Genomic DNA, 17,919 nt, shown 5'->3' with positions numbered 1-17,919 from the left:
CACAGAATTATTAATTCCTTCTCTAAATTCTCAGGTACAGAGTTAATTGGTCTATATCTGAAGCTTTGGCTCTGACAGCGTACTGTCCAGTAACGGCTTTCCAGCCTTCCAGTGGCCCAAACAGGGCATTAAGTATTTGGGTATTTTATTCCCAGCAAATTTGTGTGATTTAGTTAGTTAATTTTGACCCCTTAATAAAAAGATTTTCGAGCGATGTGGGTAGGTGGGCTTCATTACATTTATCTATGATTGGGAAGGTTAATGTTATTAAAATGAATTGTATTCCAAAATTCAACTACCTGCAACAATCTCTCCCTATAGATGTCCCCCTCTCTTATTTCAAGTAATTTGATAGCATAGCGAAGTCCTTCATTTGGAATGGTAAATGTCCCAGATTACACTTCAGTATGTTACATAGGCCGTTTGACAAAGGTGTGCTAGGCCTACCCAAGATTTTGTTTTATAATTATGCATTCAGTCTCAGACATTTGGTCCATTGGTTGATTTCACTTGAGAGAGCCCCTCCCTGGTTTTGTATTGAACAGAAAGTTGTTGCCCCCATCTCACCATTGCAAAGCCTTGCTATCAAAATAACCGGAGAAGTTAAGTTACACCCCGTTATCTTGCATTTGCATGCGGTATGGACAAAAGTGTCCAGAGTGTTTAATTCAGACATTTATTTAAATGTTGCTTCGAGCTTATGGCTGAACCCAAAATGATGTATTAATAAGTCCCCTTTCTGCTGGTCAGAGTGGACTGTGAGGTTATGAGATTAATATGCTCAGTGACCTATATGAGGGTGGAGTGTTGAGATCCTTTGAAAATATGGTTCAACATTTTGGGATTCCCAGGTCTCAATTCTTTAGGTATTTACAGCTGCGCCACCTGCTCTGTACTATTTTTGGGAGTAGCATTCACCCCCCTAAAGTGGCAGACACTCTGGGAGTGGTGATTACTTATTTTGGAAAAGGTCATGAGGCATCAGTGAATTACTACCTGCTAATTCAGAGTCTGGGGGATGGAGCTTCAACTTCTTTCAAGAGATTATGGGAGAAAGATTTAAACTTTGTATTGGAGGAGGGAGTGTGGGCTACGATTCTAAAAAAACGTCAAGTCTGCATGTAGAGATGCAAGGGTGCGCCTTATGCAATTTAAGATTTTACATAGATTCTACTGTACCCCCTCTAGTTTGTATAGGTTGGGTCTTAAAGACACACCCACCTGCTGGCGATGCCAGTCAGAAGATGGGGCACAACCCATGTTTTGTGGTGGTGTGTTAAGATCCAAGAATTTTGGTTGAGGGTTCAGAATTTTATATTTGATGTATTGGGCACTCAAATTTCATTTTGCCCCAGACTCTGTATTTTAGGCGATGGGCTGGTCATTAATATAGGGGATAAATATATAAGAAATTGGGTTCTAGCCAGTGTTATGATCGGCAGACAGATTATCCTTAGGGGATGGAGGTGGTATGGAGCGCCCTCATTTTGGGAGTGGTGCACAGAGATGGGCAGGGTGGCAGCATTTGAAGAAATGTTGCTAGGCAACCTGGGGGTATTTAATAGGAAGTGGGGCAGGTATTTGACCTTTTTGGATTTTTTTTTTTTCTTTGTGTTTTGTATTTTAGCTTTGACCACATGGATGTTTGTTGGGGGTCAGGGTGGGGATGATGATTGGGAGGGGGAAAGGGAATAATGGGGTTTAAAAGTTGATTATGTACATACTGTATATGTTTTGTTTTTCTGTTTCATGTGTTAGAGTCAGTAAAAAGTGTTAATCGAAAAAAGAAGAAAAAAACGGAAATATCACATTGACATAAGTATTCAGACCCTTTGCTATGACATTTGAAATTTAGCTCAGGTGCATCCCATTTCTCTGGATCATCTTTGAGATGTATCAACACTTCGATTGGAGTCCATCTGTGGCAAATTCAATTGATTGGACATGATTTGGAAAGGCACACACCTGTTTATATAAGGTCTCACAGCTGAAAATGCATATCAGAGTAAAAACCAAGCCATGAGGTCAAAGGAACTGCCTGCAGAGCTCAGAGACAGGATTGTATCAAGGTCACAGATCTGGGGAAGGCTACAAAACATGTCGGCTGCGTTGAAGGTTCCCAAGAGCACAGCGGCCTCCATAATTCTTAAATGGAAGACATTTGGAACTTCTAGGATTCTTTCTAGAGCTGGCTCCCGGCCAAACTGAGCAATCGGGGGAGAAGGGCCTTGGTAAAAGAGGCGACCAAGAATCCGATGGTCACTCTGGTTGAGCTCCAGAGATCATGTGTGGAGATGGGAGAAACTTGCAGAAGGACAACCATCACTGCAATACTCCAGCCAAAGCCCAGACTTGAACCCAATCAAACATCTCTGGAGAGACCTGAAAATGGCTGTCCACTGACGGTCCCCATCCAACCTGACAGATCATTAGAGGATCTGCAGAGAAGAATGGCAGAAAATCCCCAAATCCAGGTAAGCAAAGCTTGTTGCATCATACCCAAAAAGACTTGAGGCTGTAATTGCTGCCAAAGGTGCTTCAACTAAGTACTGAGTTAAGGGTCTGAATACTTATGTCAATGTGATATTTCAGTTTTTTCTTTTTAATAAATGTGCAAAGTTATCAAAAATCTGGTTTTTGCTTTGTCATTATGGGTTATGGAGTATGGATTGATGTGGGAAAAAAAAATTATTTAAAACATTTTAGCATAAGGCTGCAACAAAAAATCTTGAAAAAAATGAAGGGGTCTGAATACTTTCTGAATACACTATTTAATATTTAAAAAACGTTTCATTGATGCTTACATTTATTCCTTCAAAGTTTATTCTCTGCTTTATTCATTTTATATAGTTTTTCTTGCTGAAGTGCTTGGCAAGGAAAAGTTAAAACGCAGTTTGTTTGATTTTCTATTTAAAAAACTAAATTAATGCCCTCTAATGTGACTGGTTGGACAGTTTCCTTTAATTGATATGAGCTCTATGATTTATGTTTCATAATTCAGTATAGTCATCGACAAATCACGTTCAGTTATTTATGCATTGTTAATGCTGTTAAACAAATAAATAAATGTATAAATAAATATGTATAAAATGTACCTATTTTATGGGCAGGTGCCTTCACAGTAAAGTGGAAAAAATCAAATAAACCCCAGCACACTGTTGTGGCTTGCAAATCTTTATGCCTGCTTCTTCAGGCATTCTATTTATTTCTCTGAAGATTCTTAGAGTTGCAATTGAAAAACATCACTGTTCCCTAATAATTTACCCCAGAAGTTTCACCAGCGTGCATCCGGTTTTGTCGGCGAAGGAAATCCGCATGCTAAAGGCTGATTTATACTTCTGCGTCGAACCTACGCCGTATGCTCCGTGTAGTGGCCAATGCGTTGGTTTGTATTTATAGTTCTGCATTGGTGTGTCTGCGTTGTTCTGTGAGTACACAGCCAAAATGCTAACAATATGTTTCATAAATAAACAAAAGCAATGCATGCAAAGTAATTTCTGGATTCAAAGTATTTATTAAATTTTTGTAGCATAAAAAATTAGTTCAAAGTATGTGAACATGTTGAAATGTAGGTACATATTTATTATACATGTTGCCTGCATCGCAGGCAGAAAATAAATGAGGAAATTATTGTATGCATGCTCTTGATTAGCTTAAATAATAATACATAAATATTTTGGCTTACTTTTGACATTCCGTGCTGAAAAAGAAAGTCAAACTACTCACCTGAATAACACAAAATGGGTGTCGTTTTAAAGACTTTACAATGCATATAGGCAATATAACCAACTCCAGATGCTTTTTAATTTGCTGACAAATTAGAAGTATTCCGTTTCCATAACTTATGAAATATTTACTGAACACGAACTGTCAAACATACGGCCAAGTCATCATGCCGATCAGAAAGATCGTGAGTTGAATACAAAACATATTATTTCACTCGCATATCAAATTAATATCAAGTAAAGGCTCGGAGAAAAAAGCTTTGAGTTTATAAGCGATAAACAGATATCTTTTGTTGTGTTTCGCTTATAAAGGACCGTTTACACCAAGAACTATAACGATAACTATGTTTGCATCCAAACCAACGGACGATAAAGTTCTGTTTGATATGCGTATACTGCAGTCAAAAAAATGGATGTATATGACCTGCTACTGCTCTACCTTTCACAAAATAAAACAGACGAATATGGGTACATGAAATACTTCAGAGACACGAGGAGTTGGGAGAATCCATCACTCTACTGAGAGAATTATTGACTTATGAAGACAAATTGTATTCATACTTTCATATGAGTCAATATCAATTTGATGGTATCTTGGACATCGTGAAAAAGAATATCAGCAAGGGCCCAAAAAATGTTAGAAAACCAGTCAGTGCCAGAGACCATTTGGCAGGACGTCTCAGGTAATATATTTATATTGTAATGAAAACTTAAATCATGTCATATATAAATGGAGGTTAATTTATAATATGAAGCTGTATGTTGTTTCATTTAAATTGCAATTGTTTTGTTTGTTTTTAGGTATTTAGCTACAGGAGATTCATACAAAACTATATATTTAAACTTTCTACATCAACACTGTAGCCTCAATAATACCAGAGGTGTGTGACTTTATGAAACACAAACAGAATAAAAAAACAGGCCACCATGGACTGAAGCCTGGCCACCCCATTGGCCACCCCGCTCGCATCTGCCGCTTTGGTCATTTTTTTGTCTTGGGCACAATTTAGTTTTTAGAGGTGGAACTGTCTCTGTACAACTGCAACACACAGGAGTCTTGACATGTGCGGACACCAAGGTCGCCGCACCTATCTGTCCCAGGTGTCACTATATCCGCCCCCCCGACGATACGGAAATGCTGCCTGAAAATTTCTGTGCCACTACAGACTGATCGCTGGCCCCTGCCAGGCCACCCCTGTGAAAAACTCCTGGCTCCGCCCCTGAGAGGTGCACGTCAGGCTACTCCGTAGGTTCGACGCTGAAGTATTAATCAGCCTAAACGGAGAGATGCGCGTTCTGCTCAGCAGGTATATGGATGCGCTCTCGCACATCCGGTATATGGATGCGCTTTCGCATGATATGCATGCATTCATGACATTTAACATGATGTCTGCTATGCTGGACTATGGCTCATTTAACCAATAATTTTCATTTATCTTCACAATGCATTTTTATTTTATTTACATTTTGATTTTACTTGGTGAATTTCTCATCAATCTACGTGCCTCCCCGTTTTAAAACATGCCACTGAAATACACACGTTTAACTAACAAATCTGATGGGTATTAAGCGTTTGTGAATCCAGAGGAAATTTTTCGGGAAGGTCCATTTTACCTGCAAATAACTCCAAATTTACTCATATATGTATGACATTTTCATGAATGAGGAGTGTATTTTTAACAGTTTTTAACAAGTAATATATAGTAAATACGTTTACTAATGATTTTTTATTTTATTTTATTTTATTTTTTTATTTTAATGAAAGGGTAAAATGGGGCTAATTCAATTAATTTCATTGTTTGAACACTGGGTGGTGCAATCACATGCATCCAAATGTTATTAGTGAAAATGTGTGGAAGACACATCACTGTTCCACTACTGTACTGTTCTTAGTGAGAGAAATATACTGTATATAATATCATTGATGAATTAAGAAATTTACTTAAGCATGCACTTTTTTTTTTTTTAGCATTCACTACAGCACAGAATTCTGATTATGATAGGATATGTTACAGTCACGTGGTGCACTACTTCTTATTTAGTGTTGGCTTGCCCTCAGTTAAATATTTTGGACACCCTTGCACAAATGTATACTTTTATGTTTAGTGCGTTACAATATACAATGAGTCCATGGGAGGTCAAATAATTTGCTGCTGTTGTAAAACAGTGCAAAAAAAAAAAAAAGCTTAGATGTGTCAATTAATAGCAGCATTATGCAGAAATTATTCTATTGCTTTTGAATTCTTTAGTCTCCCTCTGTCAAAGTTGTGGAAAATAATATCTAGGGCCCTTTTTATACTCTAATCGGAGATGATAGTTTGTATTGAGACTCCTGATCATGTGCAGAAGGAATCTGCAAGTGAGAATGTGGAGAATGGTGCTAATTTGGATGTGGTGAAACCTGCTGCAGCAGAATTCACAAATGAAGAACCGCTTCAGGAAGACTTGTACCAGAACCCTGAGCCGGACAGTCAGTACCAGAACACAGGTATCACACACCTGGAACATCACACATCATTTTCACACACTATTACATTTCATAAGATCGCTTCTGGCTCGGTGTGTTCAGATGTCTGTTTCAGTCCTTTCAATGTTTTGTGTGTGTTGTACAGGTGATCAGTCATATGAGTATGGAGAGGATCTGGGTGTAACCGCTGTAGCTCTGTACGATTATCAAGCTGGTAAGTGAACAATTCCATTATCATCTGGTGCTTTTTCATTCTTGCCTGCACAATTCCTCACACACACGCACGCACACACCCACACATACTATATGCAGTATAATAATTCAGATAATTGAAATGCATTTCATTATTGTGGCAGACGGTTAAAGCAATAATTAGACAATTACAAAAAGTGGATTTAAAAGGCAATACTGGCTATTGTTTATTCCCATATTAGGCTTATGTTTGAGAATAGGCTTTTTGGAAAAAGCAATCCATTTTGCAATTAAATTCATAAATCTGTCCAAGGTAGACTTTCATAAGCACGTTTCTTAGGATGCATCTTTTAGAATACTTCTCTCATAATGAACACAAAATAGGGCTGATGTGAAAGTAAAAAAATATTGTCAATTAAGTAAGAAACAGTTTTTCTAAACAGCACACAAGCCCACACTACACACTCGCTCTTTCTTCCATTAGAGCAGCTGCAGCACTTGTGCAGTGTTGTCAGTGTCAACAAATTTTGCTAATTTGAAAACACAATCACGGGTTAAAATCATAGAATCACGGTTTGGGTTTTTGGGATACTTTAAAAATTGACCGCAGTCACCAAAAGGTTTGATGGTAGGCAATTAAGAATGAAACTACAACGTCGTATTCATGTATAATGATTCCCGGATTGAATATCTGGCAACCACACCGGCACACCATTGTCTTAACAATCAGCGCGCTTTCAGCTGTGCACGATTATCAATACAGCCGGCAACATTTTTTCCACAAATATAACATTTGCATGCCTGATATATTATTTTCCACGATTGTTGCTGTGTAAATACATTTATGCAGCTGCAGATGCGGCTTCTGTGTGAAGACGAATGGTTCACGATCAGGGGAGGTTCCTGTGGCCCCCCTAAATTGGAGTGGTAGAATGGTTAGAGAGGTAGAATCATTTTCCATCCCACTGAGTGTTCAGTGACCCCACATCATAATACATAGACCAAACATTTATATTTAAACAAAACATCAATGCATTATGACTGCATAATAATATTTAGCGGGGTAAAGTTTAATTTAAGTTCAGTATTTATTAAATGTTCACTTATGGTTCATAAGAGATCATCTGAAAAGTCCACACATTTCTGCCTTATTGAATGCACCTGAGCCCAACTCGTTAGAGATCACTCTTGTTTAGCAAGCATTCATTATAAAAAAAAAATTTTTTTTTTTTTTTTGCATGTATACATCTGATGGGTTTTCATTTCTTGAACAACATACAGTACACACTTATGTTATTTATAATGAGGTATTTTTTTCACCATCTTTTATTTAATGTTTTGCACTGTACAATGCAGAAACAAGAAATGTAGTGCAACAAGTTTGGCAAAACAAACAATGAAGCGACTCTGATGAAACAGCACGCAGGAACAGATGTAAAGAAACAAGTATGAAGAAACAGCAGATAGCATTATACAGGGGCACACCACACTTGCAATGGCAAATTTACTATGAATACACTTAAAGGAATAGTTCACCCAAAAATGAAAATTTGCTGATAATTTACTCACCCTCAGGCCATCCAAGATGTATCTGAGTTTCTTTCTTCATCAAAACAGAATTTAAGACTTTTAGGATTTCATTTCAGGCCTCCTCCTTTAAACAATGCAAGTGAATGTACTCCATTTTTTGAAGGTCCAAAATGCATATTTAGGGTGCATCAAAATAATCCACATGACTGCAGTCGACCAATAAAGTTCTTCTGAACCCAAACGATTGACTATTTTTAGAAACAAAACAATACTTATATACTTTTTAACTACAAATGTTTGCTTCCGTACATCTCTGTGACGCACGCTCTTGAGAGGGATGAGATGACGTAAGCTCGTTGGTAAGGTCACGCATCACGTGGAGGAGGCGGCAGGAAGCGTGTCATTGTTTACATTGTTTTTAATTATTATTATTTGGAAATGATTTATTTTATATTATATTGTTTTGAAATTGTTTTGGACTGTTTTGGTTTGTGAACAGCACTTGGTCTGTGCAAGTTTCTCTTGTAAACAATGACGCCCTTCCTGCCGCCTCTTCCACGTGACGCGTGACCTTACCAATGACCTTACACCATCCCTCTCATGAGCGCACGTCAGTAAGATGAATGGAAGCGAACATTTGTAGTTAAAAAGTAAATAAATATTCTTTTGTTTGGATGGCCTGAGGGTGAGTAAATTATCAGCAAATTTTCATTTTTGGGTGAACTATTCCTTAAAAACATAAAATTGGAACCCTTTATAAACCACCCCACTAAAACCCAAATAAATGCCTTACCTTCAGTGAGAAAAGCTCTTATACACTATGCTCACCACATCAGCGCACTTCATCCTAATAATATACAGATTAATATTGGTACTGTTAGGTTCAGGTGCAAGAATAAAAAGCAAACGCGCAAATAACCGGGAGAGAGAGAGAGAACAAAGCTGCAGATTTGATCCTGCTGCTTCTCTTGCAAAATGCAAGAGAAGCACTAAATAGTTTACAGGGAAGATAACAAACACAATGTACTCTTTATGAACACCATTTATCAATCAAATACTTAAAGTGCACCAATCACAAGGGAGAGGCACACATGCTCAATAACAGAGAATTGAGCTTAATATAAGCAATGGCATTTTCTAATAAGAGGCGCAAATCAAGCGCGCTCAATAAGGAATGCGCATAGACACTAACAGACACAATAACGATTAAAAAACATATTAAAGCCATCTTATTGGTCACTTATTTCGATGCATGCAACTTTTTTAAACTCATAGTAATTGAGATACATGCATTTAAAAATTCACTTGTTACACAGAGCTATTTAAAATGAACTAGTGAATTTAAAAATGTGCTTAAAAATTATTTTACAAGACCCAAGACATGCTGATTATAGCCTACCGCTTAAAATTCTATTCTAAAATCTTGATGTAGCCTATCATTCATTTTACCCAAGAATTTTACTGCATTAGTCATTCTAAAGAACAGCATGGCAACATGGCTTAAAGTTTGTGGGTAAAACCAGAACCTTAGGGTGTATTGACAAACTGAAACATTTATCATGTTTGTTTATATATTTTAAAATGTACTCATTTGGTGAATCTTTGGTTGTCTTTAAATAAAATTGCATGTCCACAAATATTAAAACAGCAAATGATGTTTTATACAGCTCTGGAAAAATTTAAGAGACCACTACAAAATGATCAGTTTCTCTTGATTTACTATTTATAGGTATGTGTTTGAGTTAAATGTTTTTTTTTTTTTTTTTTTTTTTTGTTTTTTTTATTCAGAAACTCTCACACACAACAGCAATGTGAAAGATTGGTAGAGAGCATGCCAAGATGCATGAAAGCTGTGATTGAAAGTCAGGGTTATTCCACCAAATATTGATTTCTGAACTCTTCCAGTGTTAAAACATTAGTATTGTGTTGTTTAAAAATGAATATGAATTTGTTTTCTTTGCATTACTCGAGGTCTGATAACACTGCATCTTTTTTGTTATTTTGACCAGCTGTCATTTTCTACAAATAAATGCTCTAAATGACAATATTTTTATTTGAATTTGGGAGAAATGTTGTCAGTACTTTATAGAATAAAACACAAATGTTCATTTTACTCAAACACATACCTGTAAATAGTAAATCCAGAGAAACTGATCATTTTGCAGTGGTCTTTTAATTTTTTCCAGAGCTGTATGTGTACAGGGGACATTTAAGGTATGCCGCCGTACAAGCACACCCGGCCCCACGCTGGCCCCCCTTGTCAAAAGGGTCTAGAAATCAAATCAAAATCAAATCAAATCACTTTATTGTCACACAGCCATATACACAAGTGCAATGGTGTGTGAAATTCTTGGGTGCAGTTCCGATCAACATAGCAGTCGTGACAGTGATGAGACATACGCCAATCTACAGTAAACATCAAATTAACACAACACAATTTAAACATCTGTTATACATAATTAAACTCGACTTAAAACATCAAATTAACACAGCACAATTTAAACATCTGTTATACACAATTACACTCAACAATATACAATAATAACATACATTGCACAGTATACAATATGCTGTTTTTGTTTTTTGTGTTTTTTTTTTGTTTTTTACTATATAGATACTATATAGATACACATTATTCAATAAAAATTAAAATATATATGAAAAAAGTATATATATAGAATGTACAGTATTGTACTGTATTGACATTCAGGCTGTCGGTTGATAGTCAGTTGTTAAGAGAGACATAATATAATGACAGTAATATAATTTATGACAGTCCGGTGTGAGATAAAAGAGTAATAAAGTGCAGGGATGATGTATTTTGATCGTGGGAGATCAAGAGTTCAGAAGTCTGATTGCTTGGGGGAAGAAGCTATCATGGAGTCGGCTGGTGCGTGTCCTGATGCTGCGATACCGCCTACCTGATGGTAGCAGTGAGAACAGCCCATGGCTCGGGTGGCTGGAGTCTCTGATGATCCTCCGAGCTTTTTTCACACACCGCCTTGTATATATTTCCTGGAGGGAGGGAAGCTCACCTCCGATGATGTGTTTGGCAGTTCGCACCACCCTTTGCAGTGCTTTGCGGTTGTGGGCAGTGCTATTGCCGTACCAGGCGGAGATGCAGCCAGTCAGGATGCTCTCCACAGTGCAGGTGTAGAACCGTGTGAGGATGTGGCGGTTCATTCCAAACTTCCTCAGCCGTCTCAGGAAGAAAAGGCGCTGATGAGCCTTCTTCACAACGACTTCAGTGTGGACGGACCATGTGAGTTCCTCAGTGATGTGGACACCCAGGAACTTGAAGCTGCTGACTCTCTCCACTGGTGCCCCATTGATGGTGATGGGACTGTGTTCTCTGTCTTTTCTTCTGAAGTCCACCACAAGCTCCTTTGTCTTACTGACGTTGAGGGAGAGGTTGTGCTCCTGACACCAGTGTGTCAGAGTGTGCACCTCCTCTCTGTAGGCTGTTTCATCATTGTCAGTGATCAGACCTACCACCGTCGTGTCATCAGCAAACTTAATGATGGCATTGGAGTTATGTGTTGCCACACAGTCATGTGTGTACAGGGAATACAGTAGTGGGCTGAGAACACAGCCCTGCGGGGCTCCAGTGTTGAGGGTCAGTGATGAGGAGATGTTGCTGCCTATTCTAACCACCTGGCGTCTGCTTGACAGGAAGTCCAGGATCCAGCTGCACAGCGAGCTGTTTAAGCCCAGAGCCCGGAGTTTCTCATCTAGCTTGGAGGGCACTATGGTGTTGAATGCTGAGCTGTAGTCTACAAACAGCATTCTCACATAAGTGTTCTTTTTTTCCAGGTGGGAGAGAGCAGTGTGTATTGTAGATGCAATGGCATCATCAGTGGAGCGGTTGTTACGGTAAGCAAACTGCAGCGGGTCAAGATTGAGTGGTAATACAGAGCAGATGTAATCTCTGATTAGTCTCTCAAAACATTTGCTGATGATGGGGGTCAGAGCAACAGGACGCCAGTCATTTAAACAAGTTATTTTCGATTGTTTTGGAACAGGCACAATGGTGGATGTTTTAAAGCATGTGGGGACTACAGACAAAGAGAGGGAGAGGTTGAAAATGTCCGTAAAAACACCAGCCAGCTGGTTCGCGCACGCTCTGATGACGCGGCCCGGAATGCCGTCTGGACCCGCGGCTTTGCGGATATTCACCCGTCGGAATGATCGGGTTACATCCGCTACAGAGACGGAGAGTGAACTAACCTCTGTAGCTTCGGCCGTGAGAGCTCTCTCCGCGAGGGCGGTGTTATTTCCCTCGAAACGAGCATAAAAAGTATTTAGCTCATCTGGGAGAGAGGCAGCGGTGTTCATGGCGGAGTTTTTATTCCCTTTAAAGTCCGTGATGATGTTAATTCCCTGCCACATGCTTCTAGAGTTGGTGGTGTTAAACTGTCCTTCAATCTTACTCCTGTACTGGCGTTTTGCTGTTTTGATAGTTTTTCGGAGGGCATAACTGGCTTGTTTATGCTCCTCCGCGTTCCCGGAATTAAAAGCGGAGGTCCGCACATTAAGTGCTGCGCGAACATCGCTGTTGATCCACGGCTTCTGATTCGGATAGATTCGCACAGTTCTGGTCGGAATCACTTCCTCTACACACGTTCTGATGAAGCACATTACGCTATCAGCGTAAAGCTCGATGTCGTCATCAGAGGCGGACCGGAACATCTCCCAGTCCGTGCGATCGAAACAGTCTTGTAGCGTAGAGTCTGATTGGTCCGACCAGCACTGGATCGTTCTGAGGGTGGGTGCTTCCTGTTTCAGTTTCTGCCTGTAAGCGGGCAGAAGCAGAATGGAAGAGTGGTCCGATTTGCCAAATGGTGGGCGGGGGAGGGATTTGTAGCCATCCCGGAACGGAGAGTAGCAATGGTCCAAAACCCGGTCCCCTCGTGTGTTGAAACTAATGTGCTGGTGATATTTTGGTGCGACTGATTTTAAACTGGCTTTATTAAAGTCCCCGGTCACAATGAACGCGGCCTCAGGGTGCGCGGTTTCCTGCTCACTTATACTCCCATACAGTTCCTTGAGTGCCTGGTCTGTGTCGGCTTGTGGGGGAATGTACACAGCAGTGATAATGACCGCTGTGAATTCCCTCGGTAGCCAGAATGGTCGACACAGAAGCATAAGAAATTCCAGATCAGGAGAACAGAAAGACTTGATAGAATGTATGTTCCTCTGATCGCACCAGGATTTGTTGATCATAAAACATACACCACCTCCTCTAGTTTTACCTGAGAGGTCTTTCGCTCTGTCCGCTCGGAGCATGGAAAACCCCGCGGGTTCAATGGCTGAGTCTGGAATCTCCGCAGACATCCAAGTTTCCGTAAGGCAGATAACGCAGCAGTCCCTCGTCTCTCGTTGGAAAGAGATCCGCGCTTTCAGCTCGCAGAGCTTGTTATCCAGAGACTGAACATTTGCCAGTAGAATAGTGGGTAGCGGGGGTCGATTTGCGCGGCGTCTTACTCTGATGAGAACGCCGGCTCTGTTTCCCCTTTTCCTCCTGCGTTTCCGTGGCCGTGCTGCCCAGACAAAGGGCTCCGCTTGCGTGTTTGTAAACAGCGGGTCGGCATTGAGGAATGTGAAGTCCGGTTTACGGTGTGAGATCGCTGAGCCAATGTCCAAAAGTGTTTGTCTGTCGTAGACAATAAGGCAGGCAACATCCAAGACAAGAAACATAAGAATTGTAAACAAAACAAACAAACCATTGCTAAGTTGTGTCGGAGCTCGCAACGCAGCAGCCATACTCGGCGCCATCTTGAGTCCAATTAGAACAGCCCCTGTTCACGATAAGCATTTGCTGATTCTCATCCACATCAGAAACTTGCAGAATGAAGAACTGTTGAGAAATAGCAGTTATGAATGACAATAATATGAACATTTTTTTTTTTTAAATATGGGAGAAAGTACTGCAAAGACTGAAAGAGGGAAAAGGACTTGAAGTAGATCAGAGTCCAAATGTCGACAGAAAAACTTGTAAATAGCTACTGTAAAATTTGTGGCTTATAGACTTATGGGCGGCTAGATCAGTGTGACATGCATTGTAAAATACAGGCATTTTAATATCTATATCTCACTTTTTTTCCTCTTTTTTTTAAATTGTTTTATTTTTTTTTAACACCACAAAGTGATTCACAAAAAAAATATAAAACAATACAAAAAAAACTGAGTAAAAGTGTCAAAAGCACGCAAAAATACAAGTGTCAGTAATAAAAGAGATAGAAAAGAAAAATAATAAATAGGTCTAAATATGGAAATATGCAAGCAAGCCTAGTTAAAATCATTATTATACTATATTGTTGTCACATGATCTCACAATTTTGTTTAATTTCTTCAAGTGGCATCTATTTATTATCTTGAAAATAAATATGGTTTAGTTGCATGACCTATCACACACAATTCTTCCAATAGTGCCTTGCCTAGAAATATGTATTCTTAAATATTAAAGGGTTAGTTCATCCAAAAATGAAAATTCTCTCATCATTTACTCACTCTCATGTCATTCCATGTGTGTATTGCTTTCTTTCTTCAGCAGAACACATTTGAAGAAAAAAAATAACGAAAAATATCTTGGCTCATTATGTGCTTAAAATGTATGTGGATGGTGACTTTTGAAGCTCCAAAAATCACAGACAGTCAGCATAAACGTCATCCATACGTCTTAATGTCTTCTTAAGCGACACAATCACTTTTGTTGTAAAAAAAGATAAATATCTAAGTACTTTTTAACTACTTTTTAGCTTCCAGTCAGCAGCGGTATGCACGTGTGAAGTAATCGCATTGGCATGTTCACGTGAGAACTGATGCAGGTGCGACACACCCAGAAGAGCAGCGCGGTTTACAATGGAGTATGAGGAACGCTGTACAGAAGCTTCGGTGGTTTTGGTTTAGATCTCTTTTTGTATCTGATTGTATACTCAGAATGTTGCATTTGTTTTCTTATCCTGGATGTCTAAACTGACAGTCAAACGTGAGATTACGGCCGTAAAATACCAACGCAAATGTTTTATTTTTGGGTGAACTATCCCTTTAATCGTGGCAATTCACTTTGCTACAGCAGTCATGAAGTCGCATTCATATTATATGCAGCAATTTAATGAAATAATTTACCCAAAATGAAAATTCTCTCATCATTTACTCACCCTCAGGCGATCCCATATGTGTATGACTTTATTTTTTCTGCAGAACACAAAGATTTTTAGAAGAATATTTCAGCTCTGTAGGTCCAGACAGTGCAAGTTATTGATGGCCAGAACTTTGAAGCTCCAAAAAACACACAGAAACAGCATAAAAGTAATCCATACGACTCCAGTGGTTAAATCCATGTCTTCAGAAGCGATATTATTGGTGTGGGTGAGAAACATATCAATATAGTCCTTTTTAACTATAAATCTCCACTTTCACTTCTACATTCTTCTTTTGTTTTTTGGTGATTTGCATTTTCCATGCATGTCGGCACCTACTGGTAAGGGCTGGTCAAAGGTGGAGATTTTTGAGTGAGCTTTTCCTTTAAAAAGCGCTGCAGAGAACATCTCATTTTGAGTGCTGGCATTGCGCATGTAAATGATACTTCGGCCGAATTTTCTGGAAAGACAGAAGCGAAACACGGTGCCAAGGAAATGCTGAGGCTTCACTCCAGCGAGTCATGTGAATGTACAGTAGCTTTTCACTGGTCTCATCTGGGTTTGTTTTGTACAAAAAATACAGTTAAGAGGTCCTTTCTCCATCATTTGATCATTGACACGGAATCACTGTTGTGTGTTTGTGGTGTGTGCGCATCAGCGTAATGACCCTGAACATATTGCAAGAGGTTCTGCCCTATTTCAACCAGTGTTCAGAACTCACACACAGCTGAATAAAATGTCAGAATCTAATGTGAAAATTGGTAAATGTGTTAATCGCATGAAAGAATAATTAATGAGTTAAACAATTTTAATGAATTGCATGCATTAACGCATAAATATTGTCAGCTCTAATATTAATTATATATTACACTAAAACAACTTGTTATTATTATTATTATTATTATTATTACATGTTTGAAATGATAAGAGTTATTTTAGAGCTGTGTACACCGTATTAGCAAGGTTAATATATATTTTTTTTAGCTTGGGCCATGTTGATATATGCAATAAAATCTTCTCATGCACATTTAGCGTTAAAACTGTGTTAAATTCCAGATGCATATGTTTCAGAATGACGTGAGCAAATCAGATCAAAATAAACATGTCATGTGACTTACTTTCTTCAGCGGGTGATGACGAGATTTCCTTTGATCCTGATGACATCATCACCAACATTGAGATGATCGACGAGGGCTGGTGGAGGGGGGTGTGTCGTGGTGCATACGGACTCTTCCCTGCCAATTATGTTGAAGTCCGGCAATAGACCCACTTTATGCACTGTTTAAATCGCAGTGCATCTTTGTAGAACATGTCGCCCGACGCTTCCACACCTCCACTGCTTCATCCCTTCACTCCTGCTTCTCTTCTCTGTAGTGTGCTAGGTGCTCTCAGACTGCTCTCTTCAGCTGAAACTCGAACTGTACAGTTCATGTTAATTTATCCTGTGTAAGTGAGTGAGACTTTACTCCAACCACTGCCAATATACATTTTATGATACTTATAGTTTTATTCACTCCATAGTGTGTACACACACACACACCCACATGAGAGTGTGAAGTAGAGGTGGTTGACCAAAGATAGGGGAATAATGTCAGTTATCATGTACATGGGTGGATTCTTCATGGAATAAGTCTGTGGCGACTCCTGTAGCTCCTAAATCTGCTAAAATTCTTCATCTTTTTCTCTCATCTAGCAGTGTTTGATAAAGGTCTATAAAATGTTTCTGGTATTTGAAGAGGTATGTATTAAAATCAGATGCTAATGGCTTGTTCTGTAGTGTGAATGTACATCTCATTTGCATCGAGTCTCATGTGCTTTTTCATTTCTGATTTATATGTATGTAAATTCTGTGGGTATATTTGACTAAATCTGGAGTCTGTGAGTGTATGACATTTCTAATTGTGATGGCTGAATCATTATCAAGCGATCTTTTGACAATTGACAGTCCAGTGCAGGTGCAGTGGAATATTGTATGAAGGCTTAGCAACGATTAATGTCATTTATCTGTGTTGCATTTTTAGTTGTGACCTTTGAAAACATTGTCTCTGCTTATCTATATTGGCTCTCTTTCCATGTTTTTATAAGAACTCAATTAAGAATAAAGAAATGAACTATTATTATTATTATTATTATTTTTTTTTTTTTATACACAGAAACATCCTCCAAGCTTTAGTTTCAATATCTGTTCATATTACTAATTTTCTTATACTAGTAGTGTGTTTTTGTAATGTTTAAGGAACAATGAGATCTGATGTACAGAAACAGATGTCAACTAGATACATTTATTTCTTTCAGATTTGGTTTCCATTCAAGATGTATATAGGATTTGGGTTGCAGGTAGAAGTTTTCTTGGTCATTTCAATAGTTTGCTGATTCCATTTTAGAAGATCTTACACCAACATTAATGTGAACACATGAAATGGAAGCAAATTCGAGATAATAGGTTTCCCAATTTCATAGGGGTTTCATAGTGTATTCAGATTTACATTAAAGGGGATACACAGTTCAACAGAAGGACATTTAAATAAAAGTGATGAGAACAAGAAGTGATGCATTTCACTCAGCTCACTACACTCTATTTAGCTTTTAATTCAGCTTGACAGACCATATATGTGTGCATCAGTATGTTCTATAAGGTGAATACTGTGCTTGTTTAATCGCATGACTGATACATATATATAGTATGCTATCCATGTTATAAATATATAATTTTTTTGATTTGCTATATGAATAATCTAATAAATATACTACATTTAAATTATAATCTTTTTTTATGTTTTGTCAAGCCACACTTAAGGGTACGTTTACACGACAACGATGTACTAAAAACGGAAACGTTTTTCCTTTGCGTTTTTGAAAAGTT

At 38.6% G+C, this 17,919-nt stretch overlaps 1 protein-coding gene across 4 annotated transcripts in view; it reads left to right on the top strand.

Moving 5' to 3' along the window:
* The window catches only part of LOC127416672 (src substrate cortactin-like), a 54,839-nt gene extending 37,666 nt beyond the window's left edge, over nt 1-17,173 (top strand). For 3 of the 4 annotated variants that reach the window (XM_051656156.1, XM_051656152.1, XM_051656154.1), the window contains 3 exons: nt 6,072-6,213; nt 6,338-6,406; nt 16,184-17,173. In XM_051656156.1, coding sequence (XP_051512116.1) covers nt 6,072-6,213; nt 6,338-6,406; nt 16,184-16,320 — 348 coding nt within the window. In that variant the 3' untranslated portion in view covers nt 16,321-17,173. The remainder of the gene's footprint in view (nt 1-6,071; nt 6,214-6,337; nt 6,407-16,183) is intronic. The other variant, XM_051656155.1, reaches the window with a different exon arrangement.
* The last annotated feature ends 746 nt before the right edge of the window (nt 17,174-17,919 follow it).

Source organism: Myxocyprinus asiaticus, chromosome 26 (genome assembly GCF_019703515.2).
Source record: "Myxocyprinus asiaticus isolate MX2 ecotype Aquarium Trade chromosome 26, UBuf_Myxa_2, whole genome shotgun sequence".
Lineage (NCBI taxonomy): Eukaryota > Metazoa > Chordata > Actinopteri > Cypriniformes > Catostomidae > Myxocyprinus > Myxocyprinus asiaticus.
The sequence above is the reverse complement of the archived record's forward strand: the minus strand, read 5'-3'. Positions and strand labels throughout refer to the sequence as shown.